This window comes from Limanda limanda, chromosome 7 (genome assembly GCF_963576545.1).
Source record: "Limanda limanda chromosome 7, fLimLim1.1, whole genome shotgun sequence".
Lineage (NCBI taxonomy): Eukaryota > Metazoa > Chordata > Actinopteri > Pleuronectiformes > Pleuronectidae > Limanda > Limanda limanda.
Genome location: NC_083642.1, coordinates 10,097,338 through 10,117,598, shown reverse-complemented (window position 1 = coordinate 10,117,598; position 20,261 = coordinate 10,097,338). Strand labels below are relative to the sequence as shown.

Genomic DNA, 20,261 nt, shown 5'->3' with positions numbered 1-20,261 from the left:
TGCAGGTGTTCCACGGTCTTAATTGACAAACGTCCGGCACCTGTTGGAGGTGAAGCTGCGGCTCCGAGACTCGAACTCTGCTCCAAAGACTTTTCTCTCCATTACTTAAAAAGCCGTAAGTAACGATTCTCCACATTCACACTGAAGATTCACTGGCTCTGGAAGTCAGCCGCTTGACGTGACTCTCGAAGCGCTGATGGGATTTGAACCAACTTCAGTTTGCGCTCGTTAGCTGTGGTGGGAAACGAGCAAATTAGCCCGTTTTGGCTTGTTGAGCTAACTCGCACTAGCCAGTTGCTAATTATTATTAACTGTTACAGCTATGAAACCAGTTAAGACCAGTTGAGATGGACTTTATTGATGCTGCGTTGGGGAAATTCACTTGTTTCAGCAGCAGATTGTCAGAATGTGATTGACCAGATGAATGAAAGTTTAATATACACTAAAACAGGCCATATAAATCAAGTACTTGAGGGAAATGCAATATCACAGGATGATTGTATACAGTATTTGTACATTGTATCTAAAGACTTAGTATTGAAATAAGGCTGCATATCTGACAGATATCAGTACAAATCCAGTTATGATATAATATATCAGAGTGTATTGATACAATACATATTGTTTAATTTCGCAGTAGTGTACTACATGGCAAAAGTTTCTCTACTTTGAAATTGTGTTGATTATCTTTGTTATTCGAGTCGATATGAGTGTCATCAAAGTGCATATACAAGTATTCATTAATATAAGTATTCATAAATGTAGGTTTCACAGATTTGAGAGAGGGAAACCGGGATGTATAAAACTCTTTCACCAAGATACACGCAGTGCAGTTTATTTGGTTAACCTTGCTTAAACTAATTTTGCAATACCAAGAATACAATTTTTTAGAGAGGTGCTGATTTAATTCAATGATATTTTGGTGAATGTAGTTTGTGGTGCTGTTTAACTATTAATCTTTAGTCAATCAGGGACTGAATTTAATATGTATAATGTGTTGTATCCAAAGGCGATCTGCATATTTTTAGTCTGGAGTTACAGGTATAACTTTTAGTTGCTGCTCCTATGTTGAAGCACATTTTTAGTTTCACTTTCGTGTCAGAAAGAACCATGAAGAGAAAGCAACTGTTCTATCAAGGAAAAATAAAATGAAAGTGTAAAAGCTAAATATTATGCCTATAACTGTTTTCTTTTGTTGTTTAGCTGTTGCCCAAGATGAACGGCAGTGGACAAGCGTATCCCCTCGCCTCTTTGTATGTAGGGGACTTGCACCCTGATGTTACAGAGGCGATGCTCTACCAGAAATTTTCTCCGGCTGGACCCATCATGTCCATTCGTGTGTGCCGAGACATCATCACCCGCAGATCTCTGGGATATTCCTACATAAACTTCCAGCAGCCAGCTGATGGTAAAGTATCTGTTTAACCCAAAGCCACTTTAATCAGTTCAACTTTATGCCTTTTTATCACTGGAATGAGGGAACTTTACTGTTTCACTATACACTTGTTGGGTAATGGTCATTGTGTTTTCTCTGGCCTCATATTTACTCAATGAGCACTTTATTTGAATCGTAACTATTACCAAGTAGGACTTCAACTTTCAAAATATCCTAAATTGTTCAATCCACCAAGTGCTTGAAACATTCCTTTGAGATTCTGGTCCATGTTGACACAATCTCGTCACATAATTCCTGCAGATTTGTCAGTTGCACATCCATGCTGCAAATGTCCTGGTCTACCACATCACAAAGGTTTTCTTTTGGATTAAGGATGGCTTGACTGGGGCGAAAACAAATTTTCATGTTCAAAAAAACAGTTTGCGACATGGTGCACCATCACGCTGGAAGTTGCTGTTAGAAGATGGTAAATCGTAATAATTAAGTGATGTACACGATCAGCAACAATTCTCAAATAGACTGCGGCATTCAAAACATTATAGATTGTTAGTAAGAAAAACATTCCCCACACTGATGCCACTAGCACCAGCCTGGACTGTTTACACAGCAGGGGTCCATGGATTTTTACCATTGACGCCAAATTCCTTTGACCCATGTCATCAGTAAACATCAGCGGAAATCGAGAACTATCAGACCCCAGGGTATGTTTTTCCAAATTAACCGTCAAGTTTTGGTCACCCTGTTGCCACTGCAGCCTCAGATCTGTTCTCAGCTGAAGGAGTGAAACCTTGAATGGTTTCGGTTTCTGATCATTACATTGGACAGTTTTTTTATTGAACAATCTATTTCCAAACATACTACTTAATGAGCTTATGCCTCATTTGAAGCAGGAGTTCAATCCTACATGACAAGAAAATAACCATGATTATAATGAATAGATTCTTATTAAAAGGTGTCTATGGTAATAAGATGTTTTACAATTATATCTTTTTAGCGGAGTGTGCCCTCGATACAATGAACTATGATGTCATCAAGGGTCGGCCAATCCGGATAATGTGGTCTCAGCGTGACCCAGGACTCAGGAAGTCGGGTGTAGGCAACATCTTTATCAAGAACATGGACGAGTCTATTGACAACAAGGCACTGTATGACACCTTCTCAGCCTTTGGCAATATTTTGTCCTGCAAGGTAAGTGGCTACTTTTGCTTGGCCGTCTTCTGTGTGCAGTGATGTAACGATGAAATGTGTGTATTAGGGTAGGGTCTGGGTGGTTTTAGTCTGTTAGGACATTTACATTTATGTTCAGTAAATCCAAGTGCAGTAAGCCTTTTTTCAGAAAGAATATCTTACCAATGTCATTACAATTTGAATTTCTTTCTGATAAAAGCAACACCACTGGATTATCACCCAGTTGTAAAAACAACTGTTGATCCAAAACTCAAATGCAAGTATCTTTATTTTTTTTAAAGCTGTGACTATTTTTTTTGTCTCTGTAGGTTGTTTGTGATGAAAATGGATCAAAAGGCTACGGCTTTGTTCACTTTGAAACTCACGAGGCTGCACACAGGGCCATTGACACCATGAATGGGATGCTGCTGAATGATAGGAAAGTGTGAGTGAACAAAATACTTTGATTTGACCTGTTTTTCAGTGGCTTCGAAAGTAAGTTCAGGCAAAGAGCAGCACAGAACATGTGTATATCTATATGAACTGATATGAATGCTTATCACATCTCAGACTTTTTCTGTGTGTTTTGCTCAGTCAAAAGAAAGGTAGTCTCCAGTTGGAAGCTGGCTTTGTGATTCCAACGGTCAATTTCCTGGGAGAAAAAAGTCAGTTGACTAGGTCAGTGAATGCGTAGGATCTATGCCAAACATTGCACGTAGCATAATCATCAGAAATATAGATACAGATTCTCTTCATAATTTCATTCATGATTGAAAGAGAAAAAAAGCTTTCTTGTCTTTAAATGTTATCGTGTGCCAACAATAATTATTTGGAACTTATTTCTTAGTTGTGTTGATGCTGTGTTGCTGATAACTGACTGTCCAGTGTGATTGTGATGATGTGTGCTAAAGCAAAGACACATTTGCATACTGTGAACAATCAGGTTTTTAACTGACTACCTTATTATTAATTTATTGTCCCATGGTTCATGGGATTGATTCGGTCCACAGGTTCGTTGGCCACTTCAAGTCTCGTAAGGAAAGAGAGGTTGAGTTTGGCACCAAAGCTATGAAGTTCACCAATGTCTACATCAAAAACTTTGGTGAAGACTATTGTGAGGAGAAACTCAAGGGAGTCTTCTCTGCATTTGGTATGAAATCCTATTTTGTTGTTCCTATTAAGATGCATTGTCTTGATCAACTAAAAGTGAATTTCCATACATTGCTCTCGTAGGGAGGACTCTGAGTGTGCGGGTGATGAAGGACGAGAGGGGGCGTTCACGAGGATTTGGTTTTGTTAACTATGCAAACCACGACGATGCTCGGAAGGTAGTGTGCCATGTGTGTGTGTCCACCTCAAGTAGATACCTACCAAGAGTACCTGTCAATTAAAGAGATGTTTATACTGGACCTGCAGGGTTGGTTTATTTTGAACAGCTTTATATGCTCATTGCTTTATTTCATTGGATTGGCAAATAACTATGTGCAAAAATATGAAATGCTACAAAATACCTTTTTTATGCTGCTCTTCTCGGTTTCACAGGCAGTTGATGATATGAATGGAAAGGAGCTCAATGGAAAGAACATTTATGTGGGGCGGGCTCAGAAGCGTCTGGAACGCCAGGGAGAGCTCAAACGCAAGTTTGACCAGATCAAGCAGGACCGCATCCAGCGCTACCAGGTACTGCTGAATGTTTAAAAATGGAAATTTTCATTGAATGACTCCTTGATGACTTTCATTGTTAATGGTCTTACAACTGAAGAGTTGGATATTATAAGGAATTTAAAGGTTCAGTTATGTTTACAATGGATGCCTCAGTTAGTTTGTTTTATATAAATAAGGCAAGCTCAGCTGACTTCAGATGTTCTTTTCCAACAAGGCCCTGTTAACAGTAACAATCTGGTGGCTGCTAAAACATCCAATCGCTAATAAATTGAGGCAATTTTAAAACGACAAAGATTTGTCACACTGCAATTCCCTTAAAATGATATGGAATAAGTCATCAAATAACAACTGACTGAATCATAGTCTTATCTCCAATATGAAAGTAAGAGTTAGATAAATGAAATGTTGAGAGTTGGCAGTGACATGTAACAAAGAACTTTGTTTAGGCACAGATCCAACCAGCAGGGATTCCTCTGCTAAATACTTTAGTTTCCAGTACACATCACATCAATTAATCAACACAATTTTTTTGTCAACCAAAAAAGCTCGATAAGTTTGGATTTGATGCTCCGCCCTTTTGATGTTGATCAGCTTGACAAACAAAATTGTCGGGAAGAACAAATGTTACACTTGTTGCGCTTTCTGTCTCCAGGGGGTGAACCTGTATGTGAAGAACCTGAATGATACCATAGATGATGAGAGACTGCGTAAGGAGTTTGCCCCTTACGGCACCATCACCAGTGCTAAGGTATTGTAATTGTGTGGTGGTGTTGCATGAATCAATCAATTAAAAGCCTGCACAATAAGGGCCTTAAAATATCCACCCATCAATTGTCTATACCACTTGTCCTTTGAGGGTTGCGGGTGGCTGGAGCCAACCACAGCTGACATTGGGGGAGGGGCAGAGGACACCCTGGCCAGGTCATTAGTCCATCAGAGGGCTGACGCATTGAGACAAATTTACACTTGCATTCACACCTGTGGGCAATTTAAAGTTGCCAATTAATTATATCCTCCAGTAAAAACTTTACTATTGGAAGTTGTTATTTGCCCTCTGTAGGAGAACTGCCTTTTGTATCATCATTGCAAAATAAATTCTAGCATTTAACCACTCCCCCAGCATAATTAAATGGCAATGCTTGACCGCAGATCCGTCTGGGTTTTTAAAAATACACACGATTATGAAAACCCATCCGAAGTAGATTTAGATCCTTGTCGGTTCTTCAGTGTCAATTCTCTCTGAACTTCAGCTCCTTTGCTGCTTGCAGGTGATGACAGACGGTTCGCAGAGCAAGGGCTTTGGCTTTGTCTGTTTCTCTGCACCTGAGGAGGCAACCAAAGCTGTGACAGAAATGAACGGGAGAATTGTAGCAACCAAGCCGCTGTATGTGGCTCTGGCTCAGCGGAGAGAGGAGCGTAAAGCAATCCTTACCAACAAGTACATGCAGAGACTCGCCACCCTGAGGACCATGCCAAGTCCCATCATCGACGCATACCACCAGACCGGATACTACATGACTGTGCCACAGGTATGTTTGTTATAGCAGTGAGATAAGAGGGGGAGTTTTATTGTAATGAGCCATTCCTCTTTGGAAAGCTGCCGTTCCTAATCAGTGTTTGGACATTTTAGAAATGTTTGTCGACTAATCTCATCTCGTTGATCTATACTGCAAAATTTATATATTTCATTGCAGTGATAAATGCAATGTCTCAATTTACATTTTTGTAAACAAATAGAATTAAAGGAAACCAGGACTGTGGAAGTGGGGGAGCTGAGGGGCCTGCAGCATCCCCTACTGGCCAGAGTTTTAACCACAAGGGAGAAAAGTTGTCATTGATTCAATTCTCCTCTTGTATTACTTCCTTTCAGCCTTTTCTTTTTCACAAAACCTTTTGAACTCGCCCACACTCCTTAAAGCCACTTGGCATCATCTTCTCTCTGCTAGTATGCAGTTGCATGTTCAGTTGTCGAAAGACACAAATATTCATTGTGGTTTAGAGATTGAGCTGGTTTGTGATGACATGCATTCTAAACTGATTCTTATCTCGTAGCCTCCTTCTCGCTCCTTCTATAACCACAACGTTGTCAGCAACATGAGGCCGGTACCTCGCTGGACAGGACAACCACCAAGACCACAGGGTGAGTGGACGCTTTGTGTTGTGTTCACATACATAAATGTGTGTATGAAGTCGGGAGGTATATATAAATATTGCCCATGCTTTTAGGCCCGTACTCAACCCAGTTTGTTGGTAATTTGGTTCCCCGGCGTGGATCGCCAACCATTGCTACAGTCAGACAGGCTTCCACCCAGGCTCCACGTGTTGTCAGTTCTTCACAGAAGACAAGTACGTACCTGGATCAAACATGATGAGGGCGATTCTATTAAAATGTGTCATGTCGCTGGTGGTTTGTGACACATTTAATGTTACTCTTAAGATAACATTGGGACCCAGACTGGAGGAGGACGCACAGACACGTCCGGTGTGATCAGAAACAACCAGTACAAGTACTCTACTGTTGTGAGGAGCCCTCAGCAGGTCATCACTGTACCTGCACCAATGACCAGACTTCAGGTCAGTAGAATGAACTATACTCTTGTCACTAGTCACATATATGCTCGGCATTGGGTTGCATGCAATACATGTATGTTCGCTAGTTGGCAGTCTTCTTACATGTTACTGCGGCTTCATGACCTTTTCCAGTAAAAACCCTGACCTGTTCAGAACCAGTAGACCTGATGGGGACCAAAGGTCCTCATGAGGCGAAACATCTTTTCTGAGGTCCTGGTTAAGGCAATGAATGGAGGTCATTGAGTGTTCTAACAAGGACAGCTGGGCAAATGCGCTTGTATGTGTGTCCACTACTTGGATGGTTTAATGCTCCTAATTTTCAGTGTGTGTGTAAAACCATACACTGTTTAAGAATGATGCAAATCATAAAGATTTTTAAATTATCCCTCACAAAAATATAATACCTCACATTTTGAAACTTAATGGCAATAATATTTTAGTAAATTAATAATTCTGTTGCACTGTTTGTATACTAACTGAAAGACAAATTGTCCTTGTATGCCGATCTAAATGAAAAAAAATATGCGTTTACGGAGTGTGATTTGTTCCAGGTGATTCCTTCCCCAGTGATGGAGCCACCGGGGCATGAGCCGCTCACCGCCTCCATGTTGGCTGCAGCTCAACCAATGGACCAGAAACAGCTCCTTGGTCTGCCATCATTCAGTTCTACCTCTTTCAAAATGTTTTATGTAGATTGAAGCGACTGATGCATTGAGGTTGCTTCTCCTCTTTTCTGTGACACACAGGTGAGCGATTGTATCCAATGATCCATGGCCTTCACTCCAGCTTGGCTGGGAAGATTACAGGGATGCTACTGGAGATCGACAACTCAGAGCTGCTGCACATGCTGGAGTCGCCCGAGTCTTTGCACTCCAAGGTACGACCGTGGTCATTTCTGCAGTCTAGTTGATGTCCCGCTATCACAGATAGTGTTGAGAAAACTAAAGATGAGTCAGGTTTTTCTTTATTGAACGTGATGAAACAAATGGTGTAATTTAAACAAACAAACAGCTCTCAGATTGATGCCAATTGCAGGAGTGGCTCAGTGGCCAGACCAGAGAGAAAGGAGTTGGACTATGATTGGACCTCAACCGTATCTCCCATTGTCAACCCCCCCCACTCTTTTGTGCAGGTGGATGAGGCGATTGCAGTCCTTCAGGCTCACCAGGCAAAAGAGTGTTCTCCAAAGAAGTGAAGAGCCCGTACAGGTCAGCGACTTTTCAGCTGTACGAGATGTTATTTTTTTTCCCAGTAAGTTTTGTTTTATTTATTTGATGTGATAAAAAAGGGCTGACAGCTGAGACCGACTCACGATTGGTTGAGCGCGTGTATCATCTCAATTTTGTGGCTCCACATCACGATCGCTACTGCAAAATGAGAACACAAGTGCAAGATGGCAGCACCTGTACCTTGGATATGGTTTTATTTTCATCTTAATCCTTGATGCTTGTATTCAGGGGAGCAGTATTAACATAAACTGCCATGTATTCTGTGGTGAAATGTCTTTGAAATGTAATGCTCCCAACACTGGCGAGGACTTCATCTGTACTTGTAAGGTTCAGTTTGATAGTTCAGAGAATCCCGCACCGCTCTTTCTTAGTGTTGGACATTATTACCTGAAAAGACTTAACCATGTCATTTTTTCCAGATTTCAACGACTCTGAGGAGGAAACAGAATCAGTAAAATTGTTAAAAAACAAAAAAAGAAAATAAATTGTTATAAGACTAAAGAGCAATTTTGTTGTTGCTATATCTTTTGTTGTAAGATAAAGTTTACAGAATATGCATTACACCCGTCTTGTGTCATTTGTTTATCACAAAAGTTTAATGGTGCAGTTCACCTACTTCAGGTATGTACTTTTGCAAAACTGAATATCGGAACACTTCGACGACACAAATGTTTTTGTGCCACTTGTCCATATTAGTTTTGTTGTGCTATGTTAAGCTGCAATAGGCTCATTACTACCCTCTTGAGGCCGGTTGCTGCATTGTCACGTCAGTTAGAATGGGGTCAGAACGCCAGGACATAAGTACAAACCAGAGGCTGACAGTTTGGCGAATACCGGTACACACCTGAAAAACCAACAGACCTGGATCAACTTTATAAAGTGAGTAAGATCCCTGCAGCAAAGAAAATGAACCATTAAAATTTAAATCGTGAACCTAGAGAATTTAATTACCGCCTTGTGCTAATGTTTGGGCCGGCTACGAAGTCTTGTAGTTTGAACTCTGCAGACTGTTTCTGTATTGAAATAAGTTATTTTCATCAAGCTTGTTCTAGTCTAATGGATTAAATTTGATTAAAGTCTAATATCCGAGCTGTTAATCAGGACACGCGGTTGGTCTGGTGACTGCAAATTCAGAACAAGACTCACTTCATTAGTAAGGAGCTGAAACAACCAAATGTAACTGAAAAGAGTAAATGTGCTTCTGACCAGTGGAGTGCCATTTGGTTTTCATGACTGGTTAAAGGTGTACAGAACTGAACAGAACTCCTTAGCTTAGACAAAAATCTCAAGACGTGTTATGGTAAATTAAATTTATTGCTGAAAAAAAAAAAAAAAATTGCATTGGTCAGAGAAACAGTGGGTACTTTGAAAGTTTTATATTTGATCCTGGAATTGACAAACTCCCAAAAAGGAGACGAATGGAAAATGAATTGTCAAATTTGCCAAGTTTATTGGGAGCCTTCATACAAAAAATGAAATTATGGCTGTAAAAAGGTACAAAGGATTATTGTTGACATTAATATACTTTTGGCATTTAAGGCCTATTAACCCAACACATTTTGTGACTCTGCAATTTTAAATCTAAAACTGGATTTAAACAAGCAGATAAGACGGTAATATTTAAAAACATACAGACCAATAGATACCTGCAGATTACTTCTCAGTGATAGTTACAACACAAACCCACAAAACTTTGAAAAGCAACTAAAAAAACCAAAACCTAGTTTTCAATGTTGAACTTGAGGCAACTTTTATTACGCACAGCCAACTAACTTCGATGCGTCTGTTTCAATGACAGCTCCATGAATGCAAACAAATGTATTTACACTGCCCTTCAGAAGCATGTCTGACTATCGACGAGTCGGCATTAGAAGCTGCTTCGCCGTTACCGAATCAGGGAAAAGGTTGTGGTAGGTGGGTAAGGGGACGTAGGCAGCCGTTATCATTTTGCCTGGAAGGGAAAGAAAAAGAGAAATGGTTAAAACCTAAAGGAAGTGAATTTTCTTTTTTACGGTGAACTATACTTTGAAGGATTCAAGACATACCTGCAAACCAGCGTCCATGAAGTGCATTTACAGTTGCCATCGCTGCTGGTATCGAGGGACACTTCACATACACATTACCCTGTGTGAACATAAAATGGATTACTACAACAACCCTTTAGGTTTAAACAGTTCGCAGATTTGAAATCGAAGATGTAGCAGTATCCTTTATATACCTTCTCCGCCGCTTAATACAAGGTTATATACACAACTAAGTACGGACATAATTCAGGCAGACACATGTACGATAATGTGTAAAATCTTCTATTTGTGTGCTTCAACTTACTTGAGTTGAGTTCTTATCCACATAAATGTGAACTATTCCTCCGTGTTTGTTGCACTCCTCGATGACATCGTCTTGGATCTCAGTGGCCCAGGTGGGATCGTTTTCCCTGGAAAACAAGTCAGATTATTAATATCAAGGAAATCTTGACATGTCAACGATGTACTATTGAAAGAGTTGTTACTTCTATTGATAATAACCAGGAAAGACGGTCCAGTTCTCATTCTGTGTAAAAACTATTACTTAAGTTCACCTGAAGATAATGAGGCCTCTTTAGTTTGTGTCAGGAAAAGTGTGAATCTTCCAACGTGATATTTTAAGAGTGAAATCCCACTTTTTTCCCCCACAACCAGCCAAGCTGTAGCACAGGGTCAATACAAAGGAGGTATTTTCTAGGAGTATGATTGTAAGTTGTTGGTCGGGCCTGCACTAATACACAAAGATCTACATTAACATTCTGCCCACTGGAGGGGACACATGATTATCATGACAAAAAACAAGATAAAATGCTTACGCTTGTGGGTTGAACAGGTTGGAGAGCTGGAGGCAGTGTGTGGCCAGCGGCTGGGAGGGGAGGTTCATGGCTTGGTTCTGAGCTGGAGTTGGGACAGCTACAACGATTAACAATTATTTGAAACAAGTCTATTGATAACTAAAAATGCTCAATCATCTAACGCCTCACATTGTTGAGAAGACATGTTTCCAAACGGTATGGACCCAGTCATCTGCAGAGCCTGCTGAGCAGCGGGGGGGATCTTCAGACCAGTTCCTGAGGAGGGAGGGAAAAAAAAAAAAATATTGCATAAGTGTAAATTCGAATCCTAAAGACAGTTGGTGGCAGTAAAACACAGGAAAAGACAGAACTGGATTTCAAAACTTCCTCTGCTGTTTTCTTACTGGAGGCCCCCTCCAAAAATAATTTGAAAACAAAGTTGACTATTGTTCTTTTCATCCAAGTAAAAAATTCAATGCCCCACCCTTCACTAAGGTTAAAAGGAATTATTTGTAACGCAACTTTACATAATTAAAAGTACTTTAGGTATTGCTTATTTCGTGCTCCTGTTGTGTTAAAACAAACCTTCTGCTAGTCGAGCCATTAGCTGTAAACGCCCGGTGGTGCCCAGGTCGATGCCGGTCCTCTCCAGTTCGTCGTTGTCCAGGAACGAACTGGCCGTCGAGGAGTCCGAGCGCTCCGTCACATGCCCCACCTTCATCGGACGCCCGGCCAGCTCGAAGCCGTTCAGCTGCTCCAGGGCTTTTTTTGCACATTCTGCATCTGCAAACTTCAGAAGACAAAGAGGTGAGTGTAAAAATCTGCCACCGACTCTACAGCACTTTATATAAAACAAAGAGGCCTTGTTTACCGATATGAAGCCATATCCTTTGGATCGTCCAGTCTCACTGTCCATCATGAGCTGGATTCCCTCAATCTGTGAAAACAAAAAACACACAAGATTGAAATAAATGAATCTGCACAAAAATTTGGAGATTCTAATTTATTAAAATAAATTGGTTCGTGACCTTTCCAAAGGGCTCAAAGATCCCTCGGAGCATTTCTTCGGTGATGTTGAAATGCAGCGAGCCCACGTACAGCCGCATCGGACCTGAGCTGCCCTTCTGTAAATTGTTAGCAGCTGCTGCAGCTCTGTTTTTCTCTGCCTGTAATTACACATGGAAAGTGAAGCATGAGTCTGTTAATTCAATATATGTCAAACATTAGGAGCTGCACTGTAGAATTACCCAATTTATTCCAAATGAATGTAAACTGAGCTGAATTCATTACGATCTTAAGTCTGTTTAAATGACGGCTGGTTAACAAAATACTTGTTTTAAAGCTCTTTACTGAATTTCTAGCCATTTTCAAACAATTCATGTTCCCCTGAGATCCTTCGTGTGCTGACATTAAAACTGGTCTATGTATTAGACCGAGTCTACTTTACAGCCGTCCGTTGATAGTCCCACTGGATTAAGTGGTCCACACTTAATTTAGATTGTTACAGTGAGGTCAGGACACCCACCTGAGAGGCCTGGACGATGATGGGAACTCCTAAAAGCCTCTGGCCGGTCAGTCCGATGGCCAGAGGCACAGAAGAGGAGTCCACAAACTCGATGTATGCGATGCCCTTTGACCTCCTGGAGTTTCTGTCTGAGATCATTCTCACGTCTCTGACCTTCAGAGAGAAACAGTGTTGGTTTAAGATACATTTCTACAGACTGACTTTCTGGATATATTCTAAAAAACAAGAAAATCGACCGACTTTTCCAACAGCCGAGAAAAAGTCTTCCAGGTCCCGAGCTCGGATTCTGGCAGCGAGCTGCATACAGAAAACTGTGCGTGCATCCCGCTCCTCAGGTGTTAGATTGTCAATTGGTTGCCTGAAAGGACAAAATTAGGAAACTTGTTAAAAACATGAAGGAAACAGACTTATTCTTCAGGAAAATTCTCAATCCATCCATTGTTTAGGTAACAAACCTGTGAGTCTTTTGATTTTCTTGATAATCACGCATCTGAGCTACATCAAACTTGCTGGTGGTATTGCTGAGGACCAAAGTAGATGCAGGATCAACCGTGAGCTGTCAACTACACTTGTTTCTATGGCAACTATATTTTAAGACAACACTTTGACAGTACACTTGGTGACATTAAATGTCACAGGCCAGCTTGGTGGGCAGGGATCTAGAGATAATGGGTGAAATAATAATTTATATAGCACTTTTCAATTCAAGTAAAAAAAGTGCTTTACAACAAACAGTACGAAAGTCACAGAGTAATTTGTAAAATTGTATAATTTGTAATAATAATTATAAAGATAAGGATTAAAAGTCAAACACATGCTATAAACGATTGCTCATTTTAGTCTTAGGAAGAGAAATAAAACAGGTAACCGATTCTCATCTTCTCTGGCAGACTGTTCCAAAGCGAAGGAACAGTCGCAAAAAAGATCTATAGTCCTGCAAAACACGATTGTACAGCCTTCTTAATGTTAAGTTCGAAGCTCAGGTTTTAGTCAAAGACCACAACCAGATTTCTTGCTGCAGACTTAGTAAATTGTGCTCGTGCACCAAGGTTTGCCATGATATCATCCCTTCTGGAGGGGGGACCAAAGATAATTACATTGGATTTAGAGGTTTAATTAGAGAAAGTTGTTTGCTATCTAGTGTTTTATTTCGGTCAATGTTTGAGAGGCCATTAGGACTGATTGGAATGTGGAGCTGTGTCTCATCAGAATGGCAGTGAATGTGGACCTAATGTTTGCTGATGATGTTGCCATGGGGGCGCATATAGATGAAAATGGAATTGGACCTGGGATTGAACCTTGTGGGACACTGTACCAAAAGGCTTGAGGTGATTAGAAGGAGGGTTTAGGCCAGTCTGACTGGTTCTGATTGGGGCAACTGAATCCAATGCTGCCAGGCCGAGGTCATTAAAGGAGCTCCCCAGATGTTCAGTGTCAGGTATGTGAAGGGGGAGAGGGGGATGAGAATGCATATTAAAATTTGCCAGCTGTTGAATTAATAATGCAAGCGCGAATGGGGGCCGGTTAAATTTTGGGGCAGTAAAACAAATTCAAGCGATTTGAAGACGTAAAGAAATTCCCCTGCAAGAGAATAATTTGCACAACATATAAATATTATATCACCAATATTGCAGATCCGGTTATATTTAGGCAGAAGTGGAGAGAGCAGATCTGAGTATTCAGATAGAAAAACTGGTCTGATTCCCGGCTGTTTGTGGAACTCACTGACAGACTGCGGTGACTGAAGGGGACAATGTGACGAGGGAGCAACCTCAGACTCGGATGAAGGATTCTCTCCCAGCTCAGGGCAGGGAAGAGATCCAGACCTGGGCCAACAAGCGCTGTTTTAAAAAAATGATCTAGAGAGGGAAGAGGTTGCCGGATGTACCAGAGTCATCAGACAAGTCGGTGAATCTGTGGGAAAGATTAAGTTTAGGTGGTGAAGTAGCCTCAACCTGAGCCCCTCCCGCCTGCCGACTACGAGACCTCAGCCCAAGAGGACTGGTGGTTTGGAGTAGAGCCGGATTAAAGCCGGGGAGAGGTGGCGGAGAACTGTGTCAGGGACGTTGGCCTTGAGTATTTTGTGCAGCTTAAGACAAGAGTCTCTGTTCCGCAGTTCGTTCGAAAGCCGCCGGATTTCCTCGTTAAGGCCAGCTATCTTTTTATTTGCTTTCTGAAATGAGGCACAGTCGCAAGTCACAGATGGCATGATGTTTGTTAGTTTAGCTACGAGGCAAAGGAAGGTGAAAAGTTATGCTAGCAAAATTAGGTTAGCCAGTGTGTAAGACTTGGGTGAAAGGGATCTATTGGCAGAAATCTTACAAAAAATACTTATATTAAGTGTGCATCACCTAAATAACAGTTTTTGGCATTATATCAAATGTGAATATTTATCTTACCTGATGGGACTCTTTTCCTTTTTGAAGGGGCTCCGACTTTTGGAACGTTTGCGACTAATAAAAAAAAAAAAAAAGAGTAGAATAAGTACGTCTGTGGGGCAAATTGTAACATCAAAAGTATTCAAAAACTGACATCAACTTCTTTAGACTAACTGGGAGACTAACATTCAGGTAATTTCTTGCTCCGGCTGAAGGAGTTAATTTGGCCCATTTTATATATATATATATATATATATATACACACACACGTGATTTTCAAAAGCAGTAGCCTATGCAAAAGTTTGGGTTCTCTACGAGTCATCTTCTTTTGGTAGAGTAAGTAAACTTTCATTCAAGTCTCGAGTCTTAATTTAGAATCTTTTTACCTGCTCTTCCCCCAGGTCACTTCCATCTATATACATATTTACAGTGATGTTTATCTGGACCTCTGACTGTTCCAAAGCTTCCTAGTGTGTTTGTTACAGTAGTTAATAGAGGATTCAGAAGTCTTCCTCTTCAGTTTAATTGATTATTGAACTTGACTGACTGTATGACATTGGCCTCCTGCATTGATGCTATTTAAAAGCATTTCTTCTTCCCTGTGCCTGTTCAATGTTTCCTATGTTTACTATGTCTAACTTAGTAGGGGGCCCTTGCTTTTGCACATGCCACAAATACTTGGGTTTGTGTAAGAAGGAGAACTACTGCCTTGTGGTTGAATGCATCCATCAAACTGTTAGGTTGCAATTTACATCCACGTCAGCTAGATTCAGAATCTATCTAGTTAAGACTTTGAAGAAATTAAATAAAATGTATTATGGGCATTTTGTTATATTTAACATATGTACTCAGTAAAGTGGATGTATACATCAGTATATTTAAAGTGTCACATACATGGGGCTCTTTCGTGCTCTGTAACGCCCGGATCGCTCCTTGCTCCGGGAGCCGCTGCGATGGCGCTCTCTGCTGCGGCTTCGTTTTCTTTCTCGGCTCCGGCTCCTCTTCTTACCCTTCTTTTTGTCTTTGCTTCTGCTTCTTCTTTTCTTAGAACCTGGGCTCCGGCTCTTACTTCTGCTCCTCCTTTTCCTGTGAGAGGACCCGTTAAACCCACTCCACTGAGGTGCAACACCAGGTATGAATCAAACTGAGTTTGTGTAGTTCTGTAAAATAAAACTTACTTTTTATTCTGGTCGTCATGGCCATTTGCATGAGAGGACTTGATCTCATCCTAAGCAAGGTTGATAGAAGAAGATCATGAGGAGGTAGATGCAACATTTCAAGTCGTCAAGGTAAAGGGGATGGGGTGGGACAAGAGAAAATGCAGAATATATTCAATTAATAATAATACAAAAAAAATCCTACTGTCAAATCTAGACAGTGTCCCTCCACCACCCCAATAGCTTCCCATCCCACCAGTTTTTCTAAACAAGGCTGCTTAGTACTTAATGCAACTAAGCAAGAGATAAGGGGAGGGTGTCCAACATATATAGTTGAGTTCAGGAAGTTGTCAGGTCATCTCCAACATTCCCTTTCTATTAGGTCGTACCAGTGCCACAATTTGTGCCTAATCAAGTGACCACATATGGCCCACGGGCCACTAAAAGAGATCCTGTGTGGTTGATGTCAGTCCAGTGTTCTTCACCCATTTTCGTTCTTGGACTGTAAGAGCTCGATGCCACCTCTGTCACACATCTTGCCCTGAAGCAAACAGGGATTCACACTTCTTAGTAATATTGACGCCCAAGAAAATAAATTAATGAAAAAAAATGTATATTAAAAATCCATCAATTCAGCCACGTGTTACACTACCAATGTATTTGAATTATGAAATAATACTTATAACCTTGTGACTTAAGGAATTATCAACTACGTAAAAGTAACTCAGCTAATAATAAAATGATGCTAAATTGAATAATCATTCTAGTAATAAATCAATATCTGTGGTGTAGTGTAGCATGCAAAAAAAAATCAAGATGCTTATTCACAAAACAGTTGACTAAGGCAAGGAGGCAGTATTCATATTTACAAGCAAGAGGAAGTGATGCATGTTGCTTCTCCGTGTACTTATGACATGGTTACCCTGTACAGTGAAAAGAGCAATCTTTTCATTTCCAAACATACTGTTGTCAAACCACAGGTATTAAAATCTAAATCAAGTTGTAGGAATAAAACCTGATCTAGCACATTTTATGCTTGTTTAAGACTTTTTGGTGTAAGTGAATTACCTTTTCTTGTTGTTGCCGTACACTGCAGGACCTTCCCCCCCCCTCTTCAGGATAATAATTTAAATCTGACTATAAATGCCTGTACATCCAGAGCCAGTATTGGAATGCAGATAGTAAACCTGAATACTGCCTCCTTTGCTGGTAAGGTAAAGATGGGCTTATCAACCAATGGCATTCACCTTGTTGAAACCGAAAAGGGTTTGGATGTTCTAGGTTGAATCTCTTTTAGTCCTAAGGTGAACCACAGTACATCAGTATATGCACAATAACTACCTTCCTTTTTTTCACAGTTCACAGTGGAATCAAAGATGAATTCATGGGAGTAGAGGTGAGATATCATTAGGGAAGTCTATAAAGAGAGATAGATGTGGATTTATTTATAATTCCGTATTGCGTTTTAAATACTCAATCACACACCACACAACATTCAAGTAAACTTTGTCACAGTAGCAAATATAAAAAGGACTCTAGAGTAAAACATCACAGTGAAACAGGCCGTATCTCTGCAGTCCTGTACCCACCTTTCTGTACGGAGCCTCCAGCATGGCCTCTACGTCAAAATCATCAGCCATGATGATCCTGTGGAAGGGAAGCAACAAAAAAAGTTCTATTAACGAGTGATCACGCTGACGCAAAAATGGTTTGTTACAGTTGGTCACAAGTTTTCTTCCCAACAGAACAACAACATGCAAGTATTTGGATAATTCACCATAGAACTCATATGCAATCTTAACTGTTTATTAATCTATTTAGACTCATGTAATAGAAGGTTGTGTTTTCAATGGTTCAAACAAAGCGGGCGGGTTGATGACCCTGCCTCACACAACAGGAAACTTTATCAGTCTTTTCTATCACTTTCAGGAAAAAAATTATTGATCAACGTAGAGAATAAATTTGCAGCCCTAAAAGCTAAACAGCTGATTAGTTCCAATACTTTCCTTTTGACAATTAACAGTAGTAAATAAGTTTAACCAACTAAAAGCAAAATGCATTTAAAACTATAAATCAAAAATATCCCTAGATTTGTTTTTAAAAAGCAAATCAGATGTTACCCAGGAGCTGAAAACAATAACTCCATTGATAGATTGGGAGACTGCAGACTCTGGGGCCTCATCACAATTTTGGGCTGAAACTAATATCTGATTTCACTGTAGATAAATCTCTAAAAACATATTCTGTGGATGAATAGTTAAGTCCGTACCGTGTCAGAGAAATACCCACATCTCACCGTTTCTCAGACAGATTTGACCTCTGCAGACAATATTTTGTCTACCAAAAACAAAAAAATATTCAATTTACAGTTATATATATATATAACAAATAATAATCATAAGAAATCATTTTGAGGTTTAAATATATGGAACGTGCAGTGTCAACATGTAGCTCTACTTGTGAACTTAAATCAATGATTAATAGAGTTCAGGAGAATTTCGTGTCAGTGGTCGTGTCGTCGCAGGACAGATGAAGATCAGCATTAGATTAAAAAAAAGCCAACACAGGAAATAACACGACGCGGTTCAAGCTGTTCATTACTAATCACACACATCAGCAAATGTCCCATCAACTTGACTTTGTGTCCCAGTTTAACATTTCAGCGTCAACACTACTCGCAGAGCAGTGAGCGGTGGGAGGACTGGGAGAAGATAAACATGCGTTACAGTCGACACAGAGCTAAATGCTAACTAGCCACATCGCTAGCTCAATTCTAGGATCCTGATCATGACGTTGCGGGCGCGTTTGACTCGAGTGAAAGGACACATATGACTTCTCATGAATACGTGGGCCACGAGTGTCCGATCAGAACCACTCGGACATGTCCTCAGTCAAACATTTGGACTCTCACCCGGGGGACAAACAGGCGCTAACTTTGTGAGAGCTGCCCAATATGGCGGCAACGAGCTAGCTGCGTTAGCAAACATCGACGTTACCGTTGGAAATGGACGAACTGAGGTCCCACAGTCAAAATGTCGCAGGTGTGTTGCCGCGGAGGAGACTCGTCTCGACGGCCCCGTGTCGGCAGGTCGCACACAGCGCGGAGGAAACGTGATTTATTCGGGGTTATGTAACCTTTTGTCGGAGGCAGGTCGCGGCCTGGGATCGGATCGTTCTCTCTCCTCGTCTGCTTCCTTCTTTCCTCGGCCACTTCCTCTTCTTCTGGGAGCTGGTTTGCTGCAGTTACGGTGCTCGGCCTTGCCGCACCGCCCTCTGGTGGATCTGAGAAGATATGCAGGCTACTATCAGTTGCTCGTTTTGAGTTACTTGCACTTTTTTGAGTATTTCCATATTTCCCCTTTTCACATTGCGGAGAGAAATAAGACCCTCTGAATATATTGTTGTTGTATTGTTGTATACATTGTTGTTTCCTACTGTATGTACTGTTGTTTTATGTCAAAGGCACCAACCACACCAAGGCAATTAAAATGATTCTGATTCTGAATGTTTCACTACCCTCTCTTGTCATGTTCAGTTTTCATTGGATGATAACTATTTTATTCTCCTTAATTGATTATTCTCTATTGATTAGCATCTCTGCCTTTTCTGGACTTTGCTCCAATTGCTGTGTTTTGGGTCCGTGCATGAAGTATAACTCATCAGCAGCTTCGAAAACATCGCTTTAGGGGGGTTTTCGATTTCATGGTCTTTGTGTACAGGTGCAAATGGATGTTGATGGGCCTGATGTTATTGTTCTATACTAAATCTATTAGCAAATGTCGTTTTAATATGAACCAGAACAAACGTTTCGGCAAAGTGCCAAGTTACAGAGACAAAGTTCAGCTTTCAGGTAATTTTAAATCCTGGGAAAGAGAGAGAAGAGAAAGGGAAGAGTTCTAAAAATGTGCTGAACAGAAATTCAAGCACAATATTGTTTTGCTATCGTATTTAACGATGTTGTGCACTTATGAGCTGAGGCCTGTGTATATTTTGATACAGGGTTTCTTAACATACTTAATTTTAGGGTGAACATTTTATCTAAATCAAATTCAAGTTGTAAAACAAAGCTTACCTCCTTTTGGCAGTAGGTGGTGCCATCACTTCATACAGACTTCTATATCTTTTCAGGTCAAAAATACTGTTGTTTCTCTTCAGATCACATTAATCTTTCACCTTTGAGACACTCGAAGACATTAAAGAAATCTATGACCACTGACACTGTGAACTGACAAGGAATTCTTTGCTTAATTAATCCTTTGAAGTGTCCTTTTATATAAAGCCTGGGTGGAGTTAACCCTTTGACACACAACATGGATCAAAGTGTGTGTGTGTGTGTGTGTGTGTGTGTGTGTGTG

The 20,261-nt window shown here is 40.6% G+C and overlaps 2 protein-coding genes across 7 annotated transcripts; one reads left to right on the top strand and one right to left on the bottom strand.

Moving 5' to 3' along the window:
* Positions 1 to 1,215: 1,215 nt before the first annotated feature.
* On the top strand, positions 1,216 to 7,994 carry pabpc1l (poly(A) binding protein, cytoplasmic 1-like). 2 transcript variants are annotated; one of them, XM_061074048.1, is made up of 14 exons: positions 1,216 to 1,408; positions 2,391 to 2,584; positions 2,893 to 3,008; positions 3,574 to 3,713; positions 3,797 to 3,891; positions 4,106 to 4,243; positions 4,881 to 4,976; positions 5,497 to 5,748; positions 6,281 to 6,368; positions 6,455 to 6,574; positions 6,666 to 6,802; positions 7,351 to 7,447; positions 7,546 to 7,676; positions 7,932 to 7,994. In XM_061074048.1, exons 1-14 carry the CDS (start codon positions 1,216 to 1,218, stop codon positions 7,992 to 7,994), a joined length of 1,860 nt encoding a protein of 619 aa, XP_060930031.1. The 2 variants fall into 2 exon arrangements, with proteins under 2 accessions (XP_060930031.1, XP_060930030.1); XM_061074047.1 differs by having other exon boundaries at positions 5,497 to 5,757.
* Positions 7,995 to 9,456: 1,462 nt separating this feature from the next.
* Positions 9,457 to 19,128, bottom strand: rbm39b (RNA binding motif protein 39b). 5 transcript variants are annotated; one of them, XM_061074046.1, is made up of 17 exons: positions 19,042 to 19,093; positions 18,176 to 18,243; positions 17,496 to 17,553; positions 15,928 to 15,977; positions 15,644 to 15,835; positions 14,771 to 14,824; positions 12,827 to 12,892; positions 12,612 to 12,729; positions 12,372 to 12,524; positions 11,875 to 12,012; positions 11,718 to 11,783; positions 11,432 to 11,636; positions 11,036 to 11,122; positions 10,868 to 10,964; positions 10,357 to 10,462; positions 10,074 to 10,152; positions 9,457 to 9,979 (listed from the first exon to the last, which is right to left on the bottom strand). In XM_061074046.1, the coding sequence occupies exons 3-17, from the start codon at positions 17,544 to 17,546 to the stop codon at positions 9,879 to 9,881; spliced, it is 1,563 nt and encodes a 520-aa protein (XP_060930029.1). In that variant the 5' UTR covers positions 17,547 to 17,553; positions 18,176 to 18,243; positions 19,042 to 19,093; the 3' UTR covers positions 9,457 to 9,878. The 5 variants fall into 5 exon arrangements, with proteins under 5 accessions (XP_060930029.1, XP_060930025.1, XP_060930026.1 ...); XM_061074042.1 differs by lacking the exon at positions 18,176 to 18,243 and having other exon boundaries at positions 19,042 to 19,128; XM_061074043.1 differs by lacking the exon at positions 18,176 to 18,243 and having other exon boundaries at positions 10,868 to 10,949; positions 19,042 to 19,128.
* Positions 19,129 to 20,261: the final 1,133 nt, after the last annotated feature.

Bases quoted from the DNA above. Each gene is read 5' to 3' on its own strand.
- rbm39b (XM_061074042.1), bottom strand. From the start codon at position 17,546: ATGGCTGATGATTTTGACGTAGAGGCCATGCTGGAGGCTCCGTACAGA. The intron at 12,013-12,371 runs GTGGGTGTCCTG...GTGTAATTACAG, and splicing joins TCATCGTCCAGGCCTCTCAG to GCAGAGAAAAACAGAGCTGC. The intron at 11,637-11,717 runs GTAAACAAGGCC...TGTCTTCTGAAG, and splicing joins AAGGATATGGCTTCATATCG to TTTGCAGATGCAGAATGTGC.
- pabpc1l (XM_061074047.1), top strand. From the start codon at position 1,216: ATGAACGGCAGTGGACAAGCGTATCCCCTCGCCTCTTTGTATGTAGGG. The intron at 6,803-7,350 runs GTCAGTAGAATG...GATTTGTTCCAG, and splicing joins CACCAATGACCAGACTTCAG to GTGATTCCTTCCCCAGTGAT. The intron at 7,677-7,931 runs GTACGACCGTGG...TCTTTTGTGCAG, and splicing joins CCGAGTCTTTGCACTCCAAG to GTGGATGAGGCGATTGCAGT.